We start from the raw sequence: 19,600 nt of genomic DNA, 5'->3' as shown, positions 1-19,600 counted from the left end.
TGTATATATATATATATATATATATAATAAATTTGTTACACTTTATTTGTTATCTATGTTCACTCTTGTCGTGGTTGCCACATTTACTGGTAAGGGTATTTCGTCTTGGCTCGGTGCTACATCGAACCTTGACAAGTACGGGAAGAAATCACCGGCGTGTTTGCCGTGCGTGGAGACCTGTGTCCTTGGAAAAGGGGATCCTGGTACCCCAACACACTGATTTGGCCCCTGCTTCAGGTAAACAGGAGGTGCACATTGGCCTGTGTGCATCAATCGGCTAGTTGCAAACGGCATCTGTTGGCTAGGGTCAAGCCCGGGGTCACTTACTGAGCACCTCGTTAAGGGTGGAGGCTGCTTCAGGGGTGACTTTCGGGCGTATAGCTGTTGGTTAGAACCGGTGTTTAGGAGACATATTCATATTTGTTACTTACATCCCCAAGTTGGACTCCGTGGTGGGTGATGCCGCTGATAGTCGAAGTTTGTCTAATTTTCTATAGCTGAAAATGAACAGGTGTTTAGTTCTGCTCACCGAAACAAAAGCGGAACATCAACCCCTTCACCTAGTTTTATCCTGGCAAAATGCCCAAATTACGACCTTTCTAAAGCGAAATTTCTTATACTAAGTTCTACTGAAAAGAAATTGTCTTCAATGTCACCATTCCCAGTGGGGTAAGGAAACATGCTCTCGTTGTGGCCAAACTGGGCACACATACCAATCGTGTTCTTCTCCAGAAAAATGCATAAACTCCAATGAACCTCACTCTGCCAGTTCTCGTCGTTGTTCAAAATGGAAGCAAAAGAGAAACAAATTCTTAATATTAAAGTAATGCAGAACCTTTCATATTATGAAGCAAAAGAGAAATTTTTAAGCTCGCGACCTCGTCCTAACGTTTCCTATGCGGCAATAGTATCAAACCCAAAAACGACAAAATCTATAAGCATTCAATGTGATGTAAAAGATACTCAAACCCTTAATACCATATCACCTAAGAAAGCTTCCAATCTAAAATCTATTCCGGCAAAGCAACAGAAACTATCGAACTCAATATCCCATCGATCACAACAAGCACAAAACTCAGTACAGTCTACTCCGACTCAATAAACACAACCCCAAAATAATGCTGAAAATAGTCAATATTTGAAATTAACTCCACAATTGGTAAGCGTTTTGCATAAAAAGTTAACACATTCTCCATTAGTTAGTAAACCAAAATACGTATCAAGAAGCAGACAAAACCGATTTAATAAAAATGGTAAAAAACTTTCTAACAGACAGGAACAATGTGCAGAATCGGATGCGATGAGCACTGACGAGAATTGTGCAGATGAGCATAATATTTCTAGAACGATAATTGAAAAGGGGATGGTAACGCCGCCAAACCTAAGTCCTAAGAAAGCAAAATCTAAAATTGCTAAATAATGATTAATAAAATTTTATCTTGGAATTGTCGTGGGTTTTATAGCAATTTGCCAGATATCAAAACTATTATTGACAGCCATACTCCTATATGCTTTGCTTTGCAAGCAACTTTTTTGAAAACTTCTCATAAAGCAGCTATAAAGTTTTATGCTCACATTAGAAATGATTTTATACACGGAAATAAAGCATGTGGAGGAGTTTCACTTCTCAAATCCAAATATCCATTTTCTGTTATTCCATTAAGTACCTACAACATTACAAACTATTGCTGCCCAAATAATAGTTAAATCTCTAATTACTGTTTGCTGTTTATACTGACCTCCAAATAAATCAATTCCACAGCTCGACATAGAAGATCTTGTCAATCAACTACCGACTCCATACGTAATAATTGGTGATTTAAATGGCCACAACACACTTTGGGGAAGTAATTTTTCTAATCCTCGTGGTCTTCAAATAGAAAAATTGATAGACGATTTTCAACTTTGCTTACTCAATACAAATGAAATAACCCATTTTCACTTTCCCTCCAGAACTTACCACTCTATAGACCTCGCTATCTGCTCTCATATTTTCCCATTTTTAAAGCTTTCAATGGAAGATGACCTTTACCAAAGTGATCATTTTCTTCAAATAATAAACATTTCTCAATCAAACTCATACAATATACAGCGAATTCCAAAATGACGTATATCTGATGCAAATTGGTATGTATTTCAGTCATCTATTGCATTAAATTCAGAACTCATAAGTAATACTAATATTGATCATGCAACACAATACGTAACTAATGCAATTATCTCAGCAGCTGAAAAATCTATACCTTATACATCTCCGGAATTACCTAAGCAACCAAAGCCCTGGTGGAATCATAAATGCCTGCTAATTCCAAAAGCGCAAAAAAAGGCTTGGAGGAATTTCCGTAAATTCCCTACAGTTGAAAACTTAATTAAATTAAAAAAAGCTCGCTCTTTAGCCCGTAGAACCGGTCGTCAAAGCCAAAGAAAATCCTGAGTAACTTATGTCAGTAAAATCAATAATAATACTCCTTCAAAAGAAATATGGAAAATAATCAAAGCAATATCCGGACATTACTCTAATTTATCTATCCCACATTTAGAAATAAATGGCAGCAAAATAACAGATTTAAAAGAAATAACAAATACTCTTGTCAAAATTTTTCGAATGCTTCAAGTCGAAATAACTACTCTCAAGCTTTTAAAAACTACAGGTCCCAAGCAGGAAAAAAATTATTCTCTGAAACCATCTCTATTACCAATTGACGATTCTATATTGCAGCTATTCAACTACATCTGGACAAAAAAGTGTTTCCTACAGCATGGCGAAGATCATATGTCACACCTATTCCCAAACCCAGCAAAGACACAAAAAACCCAACTAATTATCGACCTATTGCTCTAACCCGTTGTCTGTGCAAACTACTGGAACGAATTATAAATAATAGATAAATACATGTACTCGAATCTTGTAACATTTTATCTTGCGGACAAAGTGGTGTTAGAAAATGTCACTCAACAATAGATGATATACCCATACTTGAAACAGAAATACGAGAAGCCTTTTTTAAAACGACAACATTTAGTAGCTGTCTTTTTTTACATGGAAAAGGCTTATGATCGCACTTGGAAGAACGGTATTTTGAAAGATCTCATCGTGTACAATATAACCGGTAATATGTTTTATTTTATTCAAAATTTTCTAACAGACCGAACTTTTCAGGTCATTTCTGATATTTTCGAGCAGGAAGAAGGAGTTCAACAGGGCAGCATCATAAGTGTTACACTGTTCCTTATTAAAATTAATGAAATCTTGCTTACCACCAACAGTTGACGGCAGATTATTTGTGGATGATTTTCGTATCACGAGTAGAGCTTCGCATATGCGCACTATAGAGGGCCAACTTCAACATGCTATAAATAAGGTTTTAAAATGGGCAGATTTAAATGGTTTTATTATTTCGCCGACTAAGACGTCTTGCGTTCACTTTTGTAGGAAAAAAGGTATCCATCCTGATCCTGAAATATTTTTGAACAATTTGCTTATTCCAGTTACAAATGAAGTCAAATTTTTAGGATTGATTTTAGACTCAAAACTGACATTTAAACCTCATATCCAGCACTTAAGAAAGACATATGTGACAAAGTTAAACCTGTTAAAAAGTTTTATCAAATTGTTCATCGGGAGCAAACACAAATTCGATGATCAAACTATACAGAAGTATCATCCGCTCGAAACTAGATTATGGTTCTGCGGTTTACTCATCTGCCAGATCATCCGTTTTACGTTACTTCGACACAGTTCATAACAGTTGGCAAATGTATACCGGGCAATGGTTTTTTTAAGGTGAAGTGACATTGCCCGGTAAACCCTGGAGGACTTTTTGATGGAACTAACGCTCATTTGTGTTACATGGAGAGGAAAAAACCGAAAATCTCTCGAATCTCGGATCTTTCGTCAGCACTGTGGTTGGTGGGAGCCGGGTGCGGAATCCCTATTAACTGGCCATCAATAGGTATTTGAACCCAGGTCACCTAATTGGGAGACGAGCTGTCTATCTCTTGAGCCACCACTGCTCAATACTTACATATTTTATAACCGTCAATCATCAGCTGAGTTAATTTTGAGTTTACGACTATTAATGTTCTACTCCATAGCCTTGTAGGTTTGAACCCAATCCAGAAAACAAGGGAACACCTGGAACAAGTATTGAGAGAAATCTGCCTTCATTCACTTTTTGATAGAATTAACTCGTATTTGCGCTATATGGAGAGGAAATGCTTCTCACACTATTGTATATATATTTTGCTTTGGCTATATTAATACAATATTAGAAAGCACTATTTTTTCGGATGGAATCGTGCGAGCTGATGACGAGATTACATCTTTTCCTGATTATATTTTCCATTTTTTTTTCATTTGCGAATATTTTTTTAAAAAAACATTTTTTCTTCCTCTTTAATAAATCTTTATATCTTTTTCCTTGTTTTCTCTATATTTTAAACTGCATAATATAGATATATATGCGCGTATGCGATAAAATATGAAAATTTAGATTAGAGTAAGAAATATGCTTACCTGTACATCACGATATGTAATGCTAGCGTATTCATTCTCAGACTCAAAGTCTTTAATCACACGAAACATTCGCCCCAGTGCTTTTGTTGATCTGTACGTCTCTTTATCGTTCCTCGCCATAAAATCTGGGAATTTTTTTGGACGCTCTCTTCCTTCTAATGACTCACTCACACCAGTCTTTGCAAAATCAACAGCACATGCAAACTTGTTGGCTAGTGTGATACATACAGGGGAGAATATGTCATCCTGGTCAGCATGAGCAAGATGAGCACTTGCAATTTGGCCAACTTGATCATTTTCTATGTAATTTATCAAACACTCAATCATGTCCTTAACCTGAAAATTCAACAAAATGCTAGGTCTTTATCCAGTAATTATTAAATAAATCTTTCTACATTCAAATTTTTTTTTTTACTTTGGTCATATCTGTTTCAGGAAAATTCTCACGTTTCTTTCACTCATAATGTGAAACTAAATGAAATTTGCACATTTTTAGATAAATGTCTAACCAATAGGGACGGATCTCGTTTGGTCGATTATAGCTCTATATCTTAATGCTGTATCGGTTAAAAAACACTCGGAATAAAGTTTTTTCAAATCAATATAGGCCAAAAAAAGTACATAAATAATGAGTACAGTACTGCAGATTGAAAAAAAAAAAAACACTAAAATTTTCACAAGCTTACTTTAATTGGCTCTATTACTCGCATTCTTATGCGTTCTGCAACTTTCATTCGGACAATGTTGAAAGCAATTCTGAGCCTGATCCAGAAGACAAGGGAACTCCTGGATCCAGTATTTGACTTCGTAGAGGATTTTGTTTTGATGGAACTAACCAGTATTTGAGTTACATGGAGAGGGCCAAATCCTCATTAAATTTCAAATTATGAATTTCTATTTTACTTTTTTGTGCAATGTTAAAAGCAATTTATTTCAACTTAGTTGATTTTATTTTATTTTATAACCGTCGTTGAACAGCCGACCCAATTTCATGTGTTTACGACTACTAATGTTCAACTCCGTATCCTTGTATTTTTGAACCAATCCAAAAGACAAGGAAACTCCAGGATCAGTACCCCCAGAGGTATTGATTTGTTATGGGAACATGGAGGACTTTGAGACTCGACAGATTTAACGTGCATCAGTCACCATTTACTACACGGGGAGTCTTCGGCCGTAACTTAATCCCGGCCCCCGGCTTTAATCCCGTAATCCCGGCCTTAACTTAATTGATTATACGTTCTTTGGACGGGATAAGAAAAATAGTATAGTAGCAAGGAATGGATATGAATCAACAATTACGAAATCATTAACAAAACCGCGAAAGATATATACCATCACAATCAATAAATCTGAAATAATTCCAAATTCATTTTTATTTATTATTATTTGTTACCCTTTCCGGTGACTAACACTTTATTAGATAAAAATAAACACATTTTCAAAATAAAGATTAACTATATTTAGAATCATATAGCATGATGCTATTATGCGTGGCAAACTGATTAGACAGTCAAAATTTACCCCAATTTATCAAGCATTTTTTTGGCTTTTATCACTTCCTGGGAGCCGTAAAAAAGCTACAACCACCGTACCTTATGAGGGAAGTTTTGACCTCAAAGAAGCACTTCGTCCTGGCTGTCCAATTGAGTTCGTTTAGCTATCGAATCAATTTTTCAGAAATATTCGCATCAAATGACAAGGGAATAGGAGTTTTCAAACACTTTAATCTTTTAAAAAATTTCCAGGTATTTCCAAAATATCGAAAATAGGTGGGAACGTTGCTGCCAGGTGTTTTTCATAACAAAATGTGTCAAATTCTCTCCCTCCGTGAGTCACTCTATGCAGACTGAAAAGTACTTACAGTAATTTCATCTTTGTCTGGTAACGAATCTCTTGGAAAATCACCAGGCGGGTGATTGGCGGCATGAAAAATCAAATCTTTAAACCACAAAACAGTATACTCGTCACCATCTAAATCAGATCCTGCAAAAATTACAATCTGAATTACGTGCGATTCAGTGAAAATGTGTACAACATTAATCAAAAATAGAGGGTTACAAATTGTGCGAAGATGCGAAACTCGCATTCTTTTCTTTATAATTATCCCGTCATTCCCGAAGATATAAACATAATTTTTATTTCATTATACACTGAGTGACGAAATTATTATGACCTCATGATGACAGTTTTATGCAAAATGAGCTGTTGCGTCACATTGTTGCCGCTAGAAGACGAGACAACTACAAAGAGAGAATGCAAGACAAGAGAAATATCGATTGCACTGGGTTACCCGCGGAAATAAGGGTAAAAAACTTGATTTCGAATACGGGATGATAGTAGGATTTTGAAGCGTCGGAACCAGTATCAGCAAAACGGCTGCACTTGTGAAGTGTTCGAGAGCAGTAGTTAATAATGTCTACAGAGAATGGATTACCTAGCAGAAAACCGGGTCAAACCGTCGGTCTTGTGGTCGTCACAGACTACTTACTGAATGCTTGAGCTGAAAGGAGACTTGCTAGAGTTATTTAGTGCAACAGTAAGTCAAATAGCGAGGAATTTTAACGTCTCTGAACAATCAGTGCGCCGCAAATTACACCGTATTGCTTATGGGAGCCAACGACCTATTCAAAAGCTTCTGCTGTCAGCTTTGAACAAGACCAGAAGTCTTCAGTTTGCAAAAGAACATAAAGATTGGACAGTAGATGACTGGAAAAGGGTCATCTGGTCTCATGAATCGCGTTTTCAAATACACCTTGCAGATGGTGCAATTGATTCGGATATGGCAAAAACAGCAGGAAAGCATAATCCCCAACTGCATTCCCATAACACTTCAAGCTGGTGGAGGCAATGTTATGATTTGGTGGATGTTTTATTGGCATGGCATGGGTGTTTTTATTTCTGTGGAACAACGTCTGAATGCCCAAGGGTACTTAAGCGTTATCGCAGATCAAATACATCCTGTTATGTTAATGGTGTACTCTGTCGGGGATGGATACTTACAGCAAGACAATGCTCCTTTCAATATAGCTCGTATTGTCGTCAGATGGTTCGAAGAACATAACGATGACATTATCTTGCTTGACACTGCTGACCCGCACAATCACAAGATCTCAAACCAACTGAGAATTTGTGGGATGAGATCGAACGGGGCATGAGGCAGCTGAGCAATCCAATCTGACGGAACTGAAAAGTTCAGTTCATGAGATAGGTTGTCAGATTCCTCCTACCACCTACCAACATATCATAGAATCAATGCCAAGAAAAGAGGGGCAGTGTGGATGGTGTTTTTAATATAAATGTAAACAATAACAATCTCAAACTCCATACCTACTACTCTAGTTTCTGTTAGAAAGTTTGCAACTGCTTACTACAGCTTATTCTGCGAGGCGATATTTTCGTACGGAAAGAAGTAAATTAGATAATTTCTGAGCTGAAATCTGCCGTATTTCATAAGATATTAATGTTATTAAGTAATTCTAGTGAGTTTGAAGTGAAAATTTGATTTAGTTATTTATAGATATATTGTTAAAAAAAGGTGACGTGGTTGCTAGATTTTGAATAACTCGCTTTTTTGGTAGTCCTGATTTGGTCTCTTTCCATTTGTTTATTACTGTTTGTTTTTGTTGCAAGCTGTGCACCCTCTTACGTTAGTGTTAGCACCTTTAGCATTGTAAATACAAGCATTGTTAGCATTGTAAACTCAATCAATAAGTAATCAAATACCACGTTTGCAAGAATCTCAACACTGAACTTTCACACATACTATAAAAATTTAAATACTTTTAAAATTTATTCCATCATATGTATGTACAGTGCACCAACGAAAAAAAGGACCATCCTGAATAACTTTTGATTTTAATGATCGGACTTTCACGTTTTAGGATTCAAACTTAATGGTTCGAGGGGGTGACCTCAAATATGCTAATTATTAAGTGCAGACGATATTTTAAGTTACGAAATCAGACACAAAATGTACTTTCTCTGAATTAACATACCTTTCGGATTATGACCCCCAAAATATAAGGGGTAGCCGCAATCTGGTCCCCATAGTTTGGTTAGGAGCACGCTCCAAAGTTTGGACTCCAAAGAAATTGAATTTCCAAAAAGTCAGTCACTTAAAATTACATTTCTCAGGAACTATTTGACCGATTTCGCTCAAATTTTGTATTTTTCCCGGTAAAGTTACATTCTTTAAAAGGGTGCAAAAAACTGAATGAATACCTTACAATTCAAATTTTTTAGACCATTATTAAATAAAATAACAAAAAATAATAAATATTTATTAGAAGTTATTTTTTGCATTGAATTAATTATCTTTGGATAAACGATGTTTATTATTGGGTGTAAAAAATTTTCAATTCGCTTAAAAAGTTCTCGATATAGCGAAATACGCAAAAAGTAAAATTAACATTAAGGGTTCCATACTATTGGAACCATATATCCCAGATTGCGGCTACTCCCTATATTTTGCGGGTCAGAAATCCGAATCTGTTGGAAAAAAAGGTACGTTTATTCTGAGAAAGTACGTTTTGTGCATGATTACGTAACTTAAAATATCGTCTGCACTTAATAATTCGTATATTTGAAGCCACATTAAGTTCGAGTCCGTTTTTTTTTCTGCGCACTGTACACCCAAACCTATTCTTTACAAAAGCCCTTAATAAAATTTTTTACATTATCAAATGATAGTGGCTTAAGTTTAAAATTTATTTTTCAAGCAATTTAATGAAATTCTAATGAGTCATAAGCATAATACTGTATGAAGTTAAACTATAAAGACTTTAATTTTCATAGAGCCAATTCGGAAATGGGTTTCGAGAATCTTTAAATCAACGTCAGGTTTTAATGTTATTTCACCAATTCAGTGAAATTATAATATATAAATTAGTTGCATAAAAATATTCCTAAAGAGCTTTAAAAGGGTTTTCAATAGCATACCTCAAATTTTACATGTTTCAGATCATACAAGATAGACCGACAGTCAAGTTACTCTCCTTTTTTATAAGAAATAAACATTTTTTTTTCTTGATGAACGAGCACAATTTATCAAGGTTTCGTTAGTACAGGTTGAAGAGGTAAACTAACCTGCCATTTCATTAGGATGAGGTCTTCTGCCGTTCTGTGGAAACACAACGCAATCTACTATGTGGCCCAGTCTTTCTACAACTTCAGGTGCATCGACAGCTGTAAACTTACGCACATCACCCGGTAAAACACAAGGATTTTTAGTTATCATCACTGGACCTGTATACAATAAGTTTTAATTTAAAATCACTTCTACTAGTTAATACTCTTAAGTTACCACAAAATATTTCCTTGCATTTTAAAATTTCTTTAACTGCATAAATTTAATTTTTTAATCGTTTTTAATCGAATTTTAATTAAATTAAACTAATTATTTTATTGTATTTTACAGAAAAAAAATTTTATAAATATTTTATTCTTTTGTTAACAATCAATGTAAGGGCTAACTTTTTATTTCAATACAAATGTAAAGCACTGTCGCGACTAAATCGAAAACAAAATCTATTCACAACTAACTCTTTATTTCTTACTACTACAAAAATGTTTCAGTTACACGGTTATACTAATTCTCACTGTCTTCTTGGCAATTAGCTTTAGCCTAATTATTTTCAAATTTAATATTGATTAAGGGGGAGAGATTTGTTTTCGGCTATTTTATCTTTCGATAAATAGCCGACCATGGTTCTCTTCCCATACTCCTAATTGTTCGTTGGGAACAATTCATTTTTAATCTGGAATTCTTGACGTTAGGACCGGGGGCATAGGCCCTCAGCCCAAGAGCTAATTAACGGTTTTTCTTGAAGAGAGAACAAGAATCTCTTGATCTCTTTGAGGGACTTTCTTTATTTTATAATTTCGGAATGTGGATGAGATTTATTGTTGTTGTTGTTGTTCATTTATGTCGCACTAGAACTGCACAATGGGCTATTGGCGACGGTCTGGGAAACATCCCTGAGGATGATCCGAAGACATGCCATCACAATTTTGATCCTCTGCAGAGGGGATGGCACCCCCGCTTCGGTAGCCCAACGACCTGCACGCGAAGTCGAGCACTTTACGGTAGCACAGTTTAACGAGGACCAACACCGCACACCCTCGGTCCCTACGCAGACTGATCCAAGTGGATCTCCCACCCGCACACTGACCGCAGCCAGTGATGCTTGACTTCGGTGATCTGATGGGAACCGTGTCTTAACGATCAGTCCACTGCGGGACTGAGATTTATTGAGATGATTATAATGAGATTTATATAATAAATAAATTTTTCCTAAACGATTTTATATATTTTTCTGGGATAAATATCTTTTCTTCATAACAAAATTAAAATGTATCTCTCACGGCTAAAAATTCTACTTAGAAATTTAAACTAAGATACAGTAAAGGATTTGGACTAAACTGCTATGAAAACTATTCTACGCAAACATTAAGAGAACTTTGTGACGTTTGTTCACCGCACATCTTTTGTTTTACCCATTACTCACTTAAGCACGTTTACTTTTAACTCCCATTGAATCCCTAAGTTTATCTCCCTATGTAAGCTATAGGCTAATTCCTTTATCTTGTTATCTACCGGTTTTCTGCATTGAGATAGACAGGTACTTTATTTACGTCGCACTAGAGCTGCACATTAAGCTATTGACGAACGACGATCTGGGAAACATCCTCGAGGATGATCCATCCAAAGACCATCGCAATTTTGATCCTCTGTTGGGGGGGAATGGCTCCCCTACTGTGGAAGCCCGAAAGTCGAGCTTTTTTACAATAGAACAGTTTAACGAGGACCAATACCGCGCACAATTTGTCTCTATGCAGGCTAATCAAAGTGGTCACCCACCCGCTTACTGACAACAGCCAGTGATGCTTGACTTCGATGTTCTACTGGGAACCGTGTCTTTACGATCAACAGACGTAAATGTCCGTTATAAAGAAAGTTCCAGTCAGATTGCAACTTTGATGTACTTGTACTTTTGATGATGATCTTTTGTTGAAAAAGGTTGCTTGTGAAATTTTTATAGAAAGGTAGCTCCCAGTCAACATTATTTTTATGTTTGTGATACAATTTTTTTATTTTATAAATTAAAAGCATCAATATAATTTTGTGGTAAACATACTTGAACATTTTGCGAATCCAGCCTCTCTTCAAGCATCACTATCAAATGTTGTGGGAAGTGGCGAATTTTAAGTTGTGATAATGTTTGCATCGATTTTTAATTTTTTCTTTCAATTTTAGGTCTGATGGAAATGAATTGTTTTTATCTTTTTTGACGCTTCTGAAACTTTATTTTTTCTCAATTATTTTACTATTTTCTTCCTTTTTAATTTTATTGTTTATGTCAAAAAGTGTTGCATAATTACACATTTGGGAAGCAATTGAAAAAAGTAATTTGTCATCGGGCACAAAATTTCAATTGAGAATTTAGCACTGTAGCTCCTCTATCCTGCTTAAATTAAAGCTCATTTCACTTAATCATGATGTTCATTTGCAATGGGTATCTCCATGGGAATGAAATGGCCGATATTCTTGCTAAGGAGGGTTTCAGGATTACAACAACTCCCTCTTCCACACTTACTTTTTTGGAGTTATACTCTCTGGAAAAATCAAAAATCTCGGAGGAGTGGAAAACACCCCCAACCCATAATTGGTACAAGGGATAAAAACCGGGTTTGTCCCTTGACCTCCCGTGTGACAGACGTACCCGGACGCGACTTTACACATTATCGACTCCCGGGCACTTCTTTGGCACCGTATTTTGAAATTCGTCAATGTTACTTTCGCCAAGTCTGGTTTCAAATTTTCTCGCGAAAATCTTCAAATATTAATTCGCGCATGTTTCACTTGCGACATACGATTTAAAAAACGCATGAGTGAACATGAGGTGTGAATAAATTTAGCTGCTTTAAAAAATTTTGTGTATTATCATTCTCTTTTTATTCGGACTTCCTGAAACACATATTTATTTCTTACTTTTTTATTTCCTTTTTAGGATAAAGTTTTGTTGTGGGTGTAGGATATATGAGTAGGGTATAGCTTTTTAATTATTTTTATAAAATTATTGCAAATAATTTATGGTGTCTTTACCAAGTATGTGGACACAATATTCTATAATGCAGCAGGGTTTTGTACCTTATTGTTTAGTTTTTAGAACCTTTAATTTAAGTAACTACACAATTTATGAGTTTTAAGCATTTTCTTTTTATATACGTGTAATGATGAGGAGATTGTTGCTGTCAGCTTTATACATGAATTTATTCTTTTTTACTTTTCTGACATTGATATCTATGATTAAATTTGATGTAATGATTCCCATTTGCAGTGCCAACAATATTTGCGTCCAAACAATTGTACTTAGATTTGACACTTTTTTGTAAATGTTATGTCCCAAACGATAAATTCCTTCATACGTATTAGCCAACTCCACAGCTTTGGTAGCCAGGACTTAAAAATTTGTAGCAGTTAAAGTATATTTATGAGGTGAACACAATTTTGATTAAAGAAAACTTTTTATGATTTGTAAAATAAAAATATAATGTAAACAGTAAGCATCAACTTTGACATTCTCATATCATAACTCATATCATATAAGGACAATCTGTTTATTTATTTCTGATTCATTAAAGACAAGATATTGAGTCAAATAAGAGAATCTTAACAATTTTTAAATTTAATAATTTACTTTAAATAAAGAAAGTAGTTTTAAAGCAATATGGTTGAAAGGCTGAGGACTTACACTTTTCTCAAAAAAATTAATCGATGTTATGATAATAAAACAAAACTCTTGCGATCTCAGCAAAAGTAAGATTTTTATTACCAAATAAGAAACAATTATTACCATTCTGCAAGGAACAAATAAAATAAAATAGGTCATACAGTTTTCAGACACACAGACTGCATGACAATCTAAGAATAAATGTTTGAACTTTTAAAGCAAATTACATACAATAAAAGCTATTGTGTGAAAAAAAATTAAAAAACAAGTTGTTACAAATGAGACTATTATATGATTCCAGCAACTTAAAAATTCTTTTGGAATTTTAAAGACTAATGAATACTATTAAATAATAACAGAAAAGTTTTCTGTGTCTCTTTTGTCTCATTTTTGAAGCAGAATATAAATTAAAATACACATTTCACTTTTACTGATCCTGCTTTTCTCTGAATCGTTCTTATTAAAATAGATGAATCGTGTTAAATTACGTTACATTAAGTTAGTAAATGTGTTTTCGCACTTAGGAGGAAAAAAAGGCCTAATTTTAGATTGACAATAAATGTAATAATTTTCATAGTATTTTTTCCATATCTTATTTAGAAGCCCAAAAATTGAATAAAAAAATTATAAAATATATAGACCAATTGTTGAGTTATAGAATCTAATAAGCTAAAGTTGTTATAAAATTATGAATAAAAAGTTACAAGATGGATAAGTTATGAAATTAATGAAGCATAGAATGAAAGGATAAATATATATAGCAAAATATATGATAAAATTAATTAGGAAACAATTAAAACGAAGGTGAGTAATTTCAGATATATACAAATAATAGTGATAGAAGCAAGAAAAATGGAAAATATCGGAATTTTCCCTGACAAATTTAAGAAACATTAAAAAAAGTTGAGCAGCCACAACTTTAAGTTTTAATAAATATGATTTGATGTTATAAAAAATAAATTAACTATACGAAAATAGTAGTGAATATGTCATAGATTTGTTTCTTTATGTCATGGCTTTACTAAAAATATTTTTTCTCCTTGTTTTCATAATAGCACGCATTTTACAGAAAATATTTGAACAAATTTAATGAAAATATTTTCAAATTTTTTTAAGGACTCTCTTATGAAGAAAATATTGTCAATCAAAAGTTGTTCAGTATAAAATATATGCAATTTTTTTAAGATATTGTAAGCATTTTGAAGAATACATATTTTTTCCAAAATAGAAACAATTGAAAAAACCTGGTAAAAATGAAGGAAATAAAAATAATTATTTTTCAAACTGCGTAAATTTTTTTTAATACTTTTATCTTCAAAAATATGTACACTTAATAATGTGATGATTTATATAGGGGATTATTTTTTTAAACTTTGTTTATTAATTAAGATATTCAAAAGAAATTGATTATTCTGAAGATATAAATATTTTATTACTCCAGATTTTTATTTAATTTACAAGAATAGTTTCTATTTGAAAATTTTTTTAACCGAAATATGTATGTAATTAACTGAAATAATTGTGTGTATGTAACTTTTTCTTTATAGAAGGACGAAGTATTTTGATCTCGTTATTTGAATTTTTCTAGTCTTAAACGAGGATAAAATTTTAACTTAATTCAACAAGCAACTTTTAAAAATATCCATGAGCGCGAAGATTCGTTTATGACTTTTGCGAGTGCTGTATTGCGGCGAGTGTAGGGTTGCCTCTGAGTGAGGGTTACTAGATAAGGCGGTGAAACAGTTGACAAATAAAACCGCGGCGAGTGGAGGTGCTCGGGAGTCGACAATGTGTAAAGACGCTACCCGGACTGTTCTATCAAGGCTTTCTAGTGGACACATCAAGTGCCTCACTTTCAACGAGGGCAGGAAAACCTTCGTCACCTGCACCAAGTGCCAAATTCATCAGGCTTCTCCTGAGCACCTCTTGGATTGCATGGGACTCTCTAAGGAGAATCTCTTTAGCAATCCTCTCCTAGTCTTCGACTTCCTTTCAGTCAACGAACTCGTGGATCTTGTCTGACTCCGTCAAACAGAAAGGATAAGCGACAGCAATAGCATTGTAGCTAGTTGATCATGATAGATGATAAATCGTTCTTTGCTATAAGTTTTGCTTGTATAATAATATCGCTATAAGTTTTGTTTGTCTGCATAAAAGTGAAGAGTGTTAAACTTACCGTTCAGTATGGCGGTATCGTTTGTTGTTTCGCCTTTTAAAATATCTTTTGTATATTTAACGAATACTTCTCCTTCTTGAAGCAACCCTGTTTCATCCAGTACTCCAAACATATTTCGTCCAAGGCTGGGATCAATCGCAATATTTGCTCTCGTTTTGATATTCTCTATAAAGAGAAACATTTAATCCAATAAACTTAGAGAAACATTTAATCTAATAAACTGATAGCACTGAGTAACAAAGAGCAAATGGTTTTATTGCTGGAACTATACCTTTTTGCATAAATGAGTTTAATTTTCTTAATTGATATTTAATTTGATTTCCAAAATTTATGGCTTACTTATTTATGAAAAAAAGGGAATAATAAACTTTTAGGTTATATCACATGCATTTAAATATTTTCAAAAATTCCCAATGCATAAAAATTTATGAACATAGACAAAATCAAGCAATATATTGTTTCTAGCATCTGGTATATTCCGATTTTCATTCTGGCATCCACTTATTTTTTTCTTCATGTTGTTGGTTACATTTTCTTATTCTCCAATTCATAGAGTACTATATGGTTATTAGCTCTCTCTATATATTTTCTTTGGCTATTACGAGATCTCTCCCCACCTTCCGACCGAAAGTTTGAGGCTATCTATTTATTGCTATGGTAAAAAGAATAAAACTATTTCTAAAACGAGAGAATTGAAGAAATGACATGACTTACTCAACCTATAGCAATGTGAAACAATTAATCTTATTTCCTATTGATTTCATTCTCGACTGGCAGTACGTTGTTTTGCTTTTGGGTGCATAATGCGTCGAACCCACTAATTTGTTATCTGTAATTCTCTAGTTAATCGTAAAGTCATCGAAAATTGGTCTAGCGACAATATGGTGGGGATATATATATACAATATGGACCAGAAAAAAGCGCCACAATAACTCGACAATTTGGCAAAATCAGCAAAAAAATACGGCGTGTGCAGAATGATTGATTTATGCAGAGTGGTTTTCTAAATACAGTTCCTTGTTGAGGCGATTTTTTCTGGACACTCTGAAAATTCTGGTTGAAGCAGTGAGGAAACGATAGAAACTATATGTTGTTATCTCGCCGACAGCTTAATAGGAGCCATGTAGGGAGTAGGAAAGAGGTCGTAGTACTGATTGGCGAATATTTGTTCTTTTAGAGCTCAACGGATGATTGAAAAAGACATTGCCGTCAAGCAGGTGATTCGGAAAAACAGGTCGTAATTTCGACTGAAAGACAATTACAACTACTACAACAGCAATTTACTAAAAGAAAATAAGGATGATGCTCTTACCAACATGATGACGATGGATAGCGAGTAGAAGCGACCTAAAGAAAGGTTCCGTTGTGATGAAAATTCCAGATTTAGATATTTCTTTGTACTTAAAGATGTCTGAAGGTGTTTTGGAATTCAAAAATTCGGCAGCTTTCTCTTCCTCAAAAAGCATGTCCGTCAAATTTCGAAGCATATTTTCTTGCAATTGCAGGAATGTCCTGTAACGCACCCCGAGATCATTCAGTATAGCTATAAATGGTCTGTTGAGCTGAAGTCTACCTAAAAATATTTAACATCCTGAGACTGAAACGTTAATTTTGGAACACTCAAAAACATTATAATAATTAAAATTCTTTGTTATTTTAAACAAGCTGAACACCCGTTCATTTATATATATATATATATATATATATATCGTTAAANAGGTCACCAATTTATGCTGCATATGCATTAAATTTTGCTACCTTTATGAAGTATTGCAGATCATTTTACCTACGCACTTAAAATCTGACATAATGCATTGTCAGTTTAATGATTTCCTGTGGTCATTTAAAAGCATTGTTTACATATTGTTCTCATTTATATATATATATATATATATACAGTTATTAAGAAGAAGAAAATTAAAAATTTAAAAATATGATTTTGAAATGTTCCTAACCCTTAATGTTTTGGCAAAATATACAAAAGCAGAATGAAGAACCAACTTTTGATATCGAAATTTAAAGTTTTCCTTTGTATCGAAGTTCTTAAAGTTTCAAAATATAGAGACTTTAGTTGATCTCTATATTTTGTGCACTAAAAATCCATATGCGTTAAATAATAATAATAATAATTTTCATTTAATCGGAGAAAGAAGGGTGTCTGATTTCGTAATTCAAAATATCGTGTGCCCTAGGGAATTAGAATGTTTAGGATAAAATCCGGGAACCGCTTCATAGTGCGTGAATCATTAAATCAAAATTTATTCAAGTTGTACTTCAAGAATCAAAAGATGTTTGGTTGGTAGACCTGACATAATACTTAATGAAGTAAAATTATATTTAATTTGGCAACTTAACTAGTTTAAATGATTTTTTTTAAAGTAAGGTTAAAATAAATTAGTAATTTAAATACTTTATTGAAGATGTTTAAAATTAATTAAAATTAGTTATGAATCTTGATTTACTGTTTGACCTTAAAAAAAAATTTGCGAAAAATATATTTTTTCTTCATGACTCAATGCTTACGAGCCTTCTTGTCTTGGTTAACTAAAAATTTCACTTTCCAGATTAAAAATTTAAAAAAAAAAATTCATATTAATTCACATTATTTGTAAAAAAAAAAGGTTCCAAAATTTGAGAAACGAAAGTGGTATTTTGCTCCAATAAAAAAATTATTTTAATGCATGTAAAATGTCGATTTTTGAACTGACCTACAGTAAAAAATAAATAAATAAGAGTATGTACAATCGAACTGACGTCCAGTAAAAAAAAGGAGTATTCAAAATTGTGAGTATATAAAAATAGTTGTATTATGTTTAGTCTTACATGGATATTAAAATATTAGCGCCTTTTCAGACATTGGCGAATACTAGCTTCAAAACTAAAGTGTTAATTAGGTTATTTTATTTATAGATAATATGTAATATAACAATATTATGCAATATAATATGCTATATATAGCAAGTGATGAAAAAAATGAATAAATAAAATTACTTGGTGCACTTGTTTTAGCGATCTCCAGTCTTTGATTTTGAGGAGAATCAAATTTTTTCATGCTGTCTCTAAACACTATGTCCGCATCTTTTAAGGTAGGATCTACGACCAGCATGCCTTTATAGCCACCGTATCTTATCTGGAATGCACTGCAGAGTTTATCATGACCTAGAACGTTGCGCACCTAGGAAAAGGCAGGTAAATGCATATACGTATATATAAAGACAAATACACTAAGAAAGCAAGAAAAAAATTATTAAAAAAGTAATTAAAAATTAGAAATGTTACCAACGAAAATATATTATCTTGTCATCAGCTCACACGACAATATCCGCAAAAATAGTGCTTTCTAATATCAAATTAATATAGCCAAAGCAAAATAGATCAAATAGAGGGACAGAAAAAGAAACTAATTTAAAACATACTTTCATCAAGTATATATGTGTGCGTGTGTATAAAAATTGTACATAGATGTAATAACAACGAAATTGGAAAAATTAACATTCCATAATTAGTTCCAGAATTATAGAGTGTAGAAAAAAATGAGGCCCCGCTCTATAGACCATATTATAAGTAAAAAATTAAAATTTGACGTGCTCTGAAAGATTAGTATAATTTTAACTGATTTTTTATTACTTTTCTGTTTTAAATACTGAACATTTTAAATAGAAAATTTATTTTTCTCTCCCGAAATCACTCGCGGTGATGTAAAAAAATAACTATATGTTACCTAATCTTAACATTTTTACAGAAATTTAAAAAAAAGAGGTCAAAAAACGTTCTCTATTTGAACTGTTATTAGTCATGTTAAAGAATAAAATTTCTAAATTATTTCTGCCGACACACAATCTATATATCATTTTTTAAGTAATTTATATTACTAGTGGGGTGCGCACCCTGCTCGCTAACGCTCGCCAACCCCCGAAAATTGCTACGCAATCTTATATGGTTTGCTTCGCAAACCAAATTCGCTTCGCTCGCTACTTACTTAGGTACATTGAAAATGCACAAAATTCTAAGAATTCAAAACAATCATTCAAATCCATATAAAAACTTTTTTTTAAAAAAAAATTTTTTTTAGTAAATTCCAAGTCATTCTAAGCCTTTTTAGTAAATACTAAGTCATTAAAATAAATTTGAATTCAAATAAATGACATGTAATTCGTTAAACCTATTAAAAAT

At 33.3% G+C, this 19,600-nt stretch overlaps 1 protein-coding gene across 1 annotated transcript in view; it reads right to left on the bottom strand.

Annotated features, from left to right (window-relative positions):
• Window positions 1-19,600, bottom strand: part of LOC107447299 (uncharacterized) — a 31,545-nt gene that overhangs the window by 3,520 nt on the left and 8,425 nt on the right. Inside the window, exons 3-8 of the mRNA XM_016062173.4 lie at window positions 18,419-18,602; window positions 16,740-17,000; window positions 15,428-15,592; window positions 9,605-9,763; window positions 6,381-6,502; window positions 4,517-4,852 (exon numbers count right to left, since the gene is read on the bottom strand). Of these exons, the coding sequence (XP_015917659.2) occupies window positions 4,517-4,852; window positions 6,381-6,502; window positions 9,605-9,763; window positions 15,428-15,592; window positions 16,740-17,000; window positions 18,419-18,602 (1,227 nt within the window). The remainder of the gene's footprint in view (window positions 1-4,516; window positions 4,853-6,380; window positions 6,503-9,604; window positions 9,764-15,427; window positions 15,593-16,739; window positions 17,001-18,418; window positions 18,603-19,600) is intronic.

This window comes from Parasteatoda tepidariorum, chromosome 4 (assembly GCF_043381705.1).
Source record: "Parasteatoda tepidariorum isolate YZ-2023 chromosome 4, CAS_Ptep_4.0, whole genome shotgun sequence".
NCBI lineage: Eukaryota > Metazoa > Arthropoda > Arachnida > Araneae > Theridiidae > Parasteatoda > Parasteatoda tepidariorum.
This window is presented reverse-complemented; position numbering and strand designations above follow the sequence as displayed.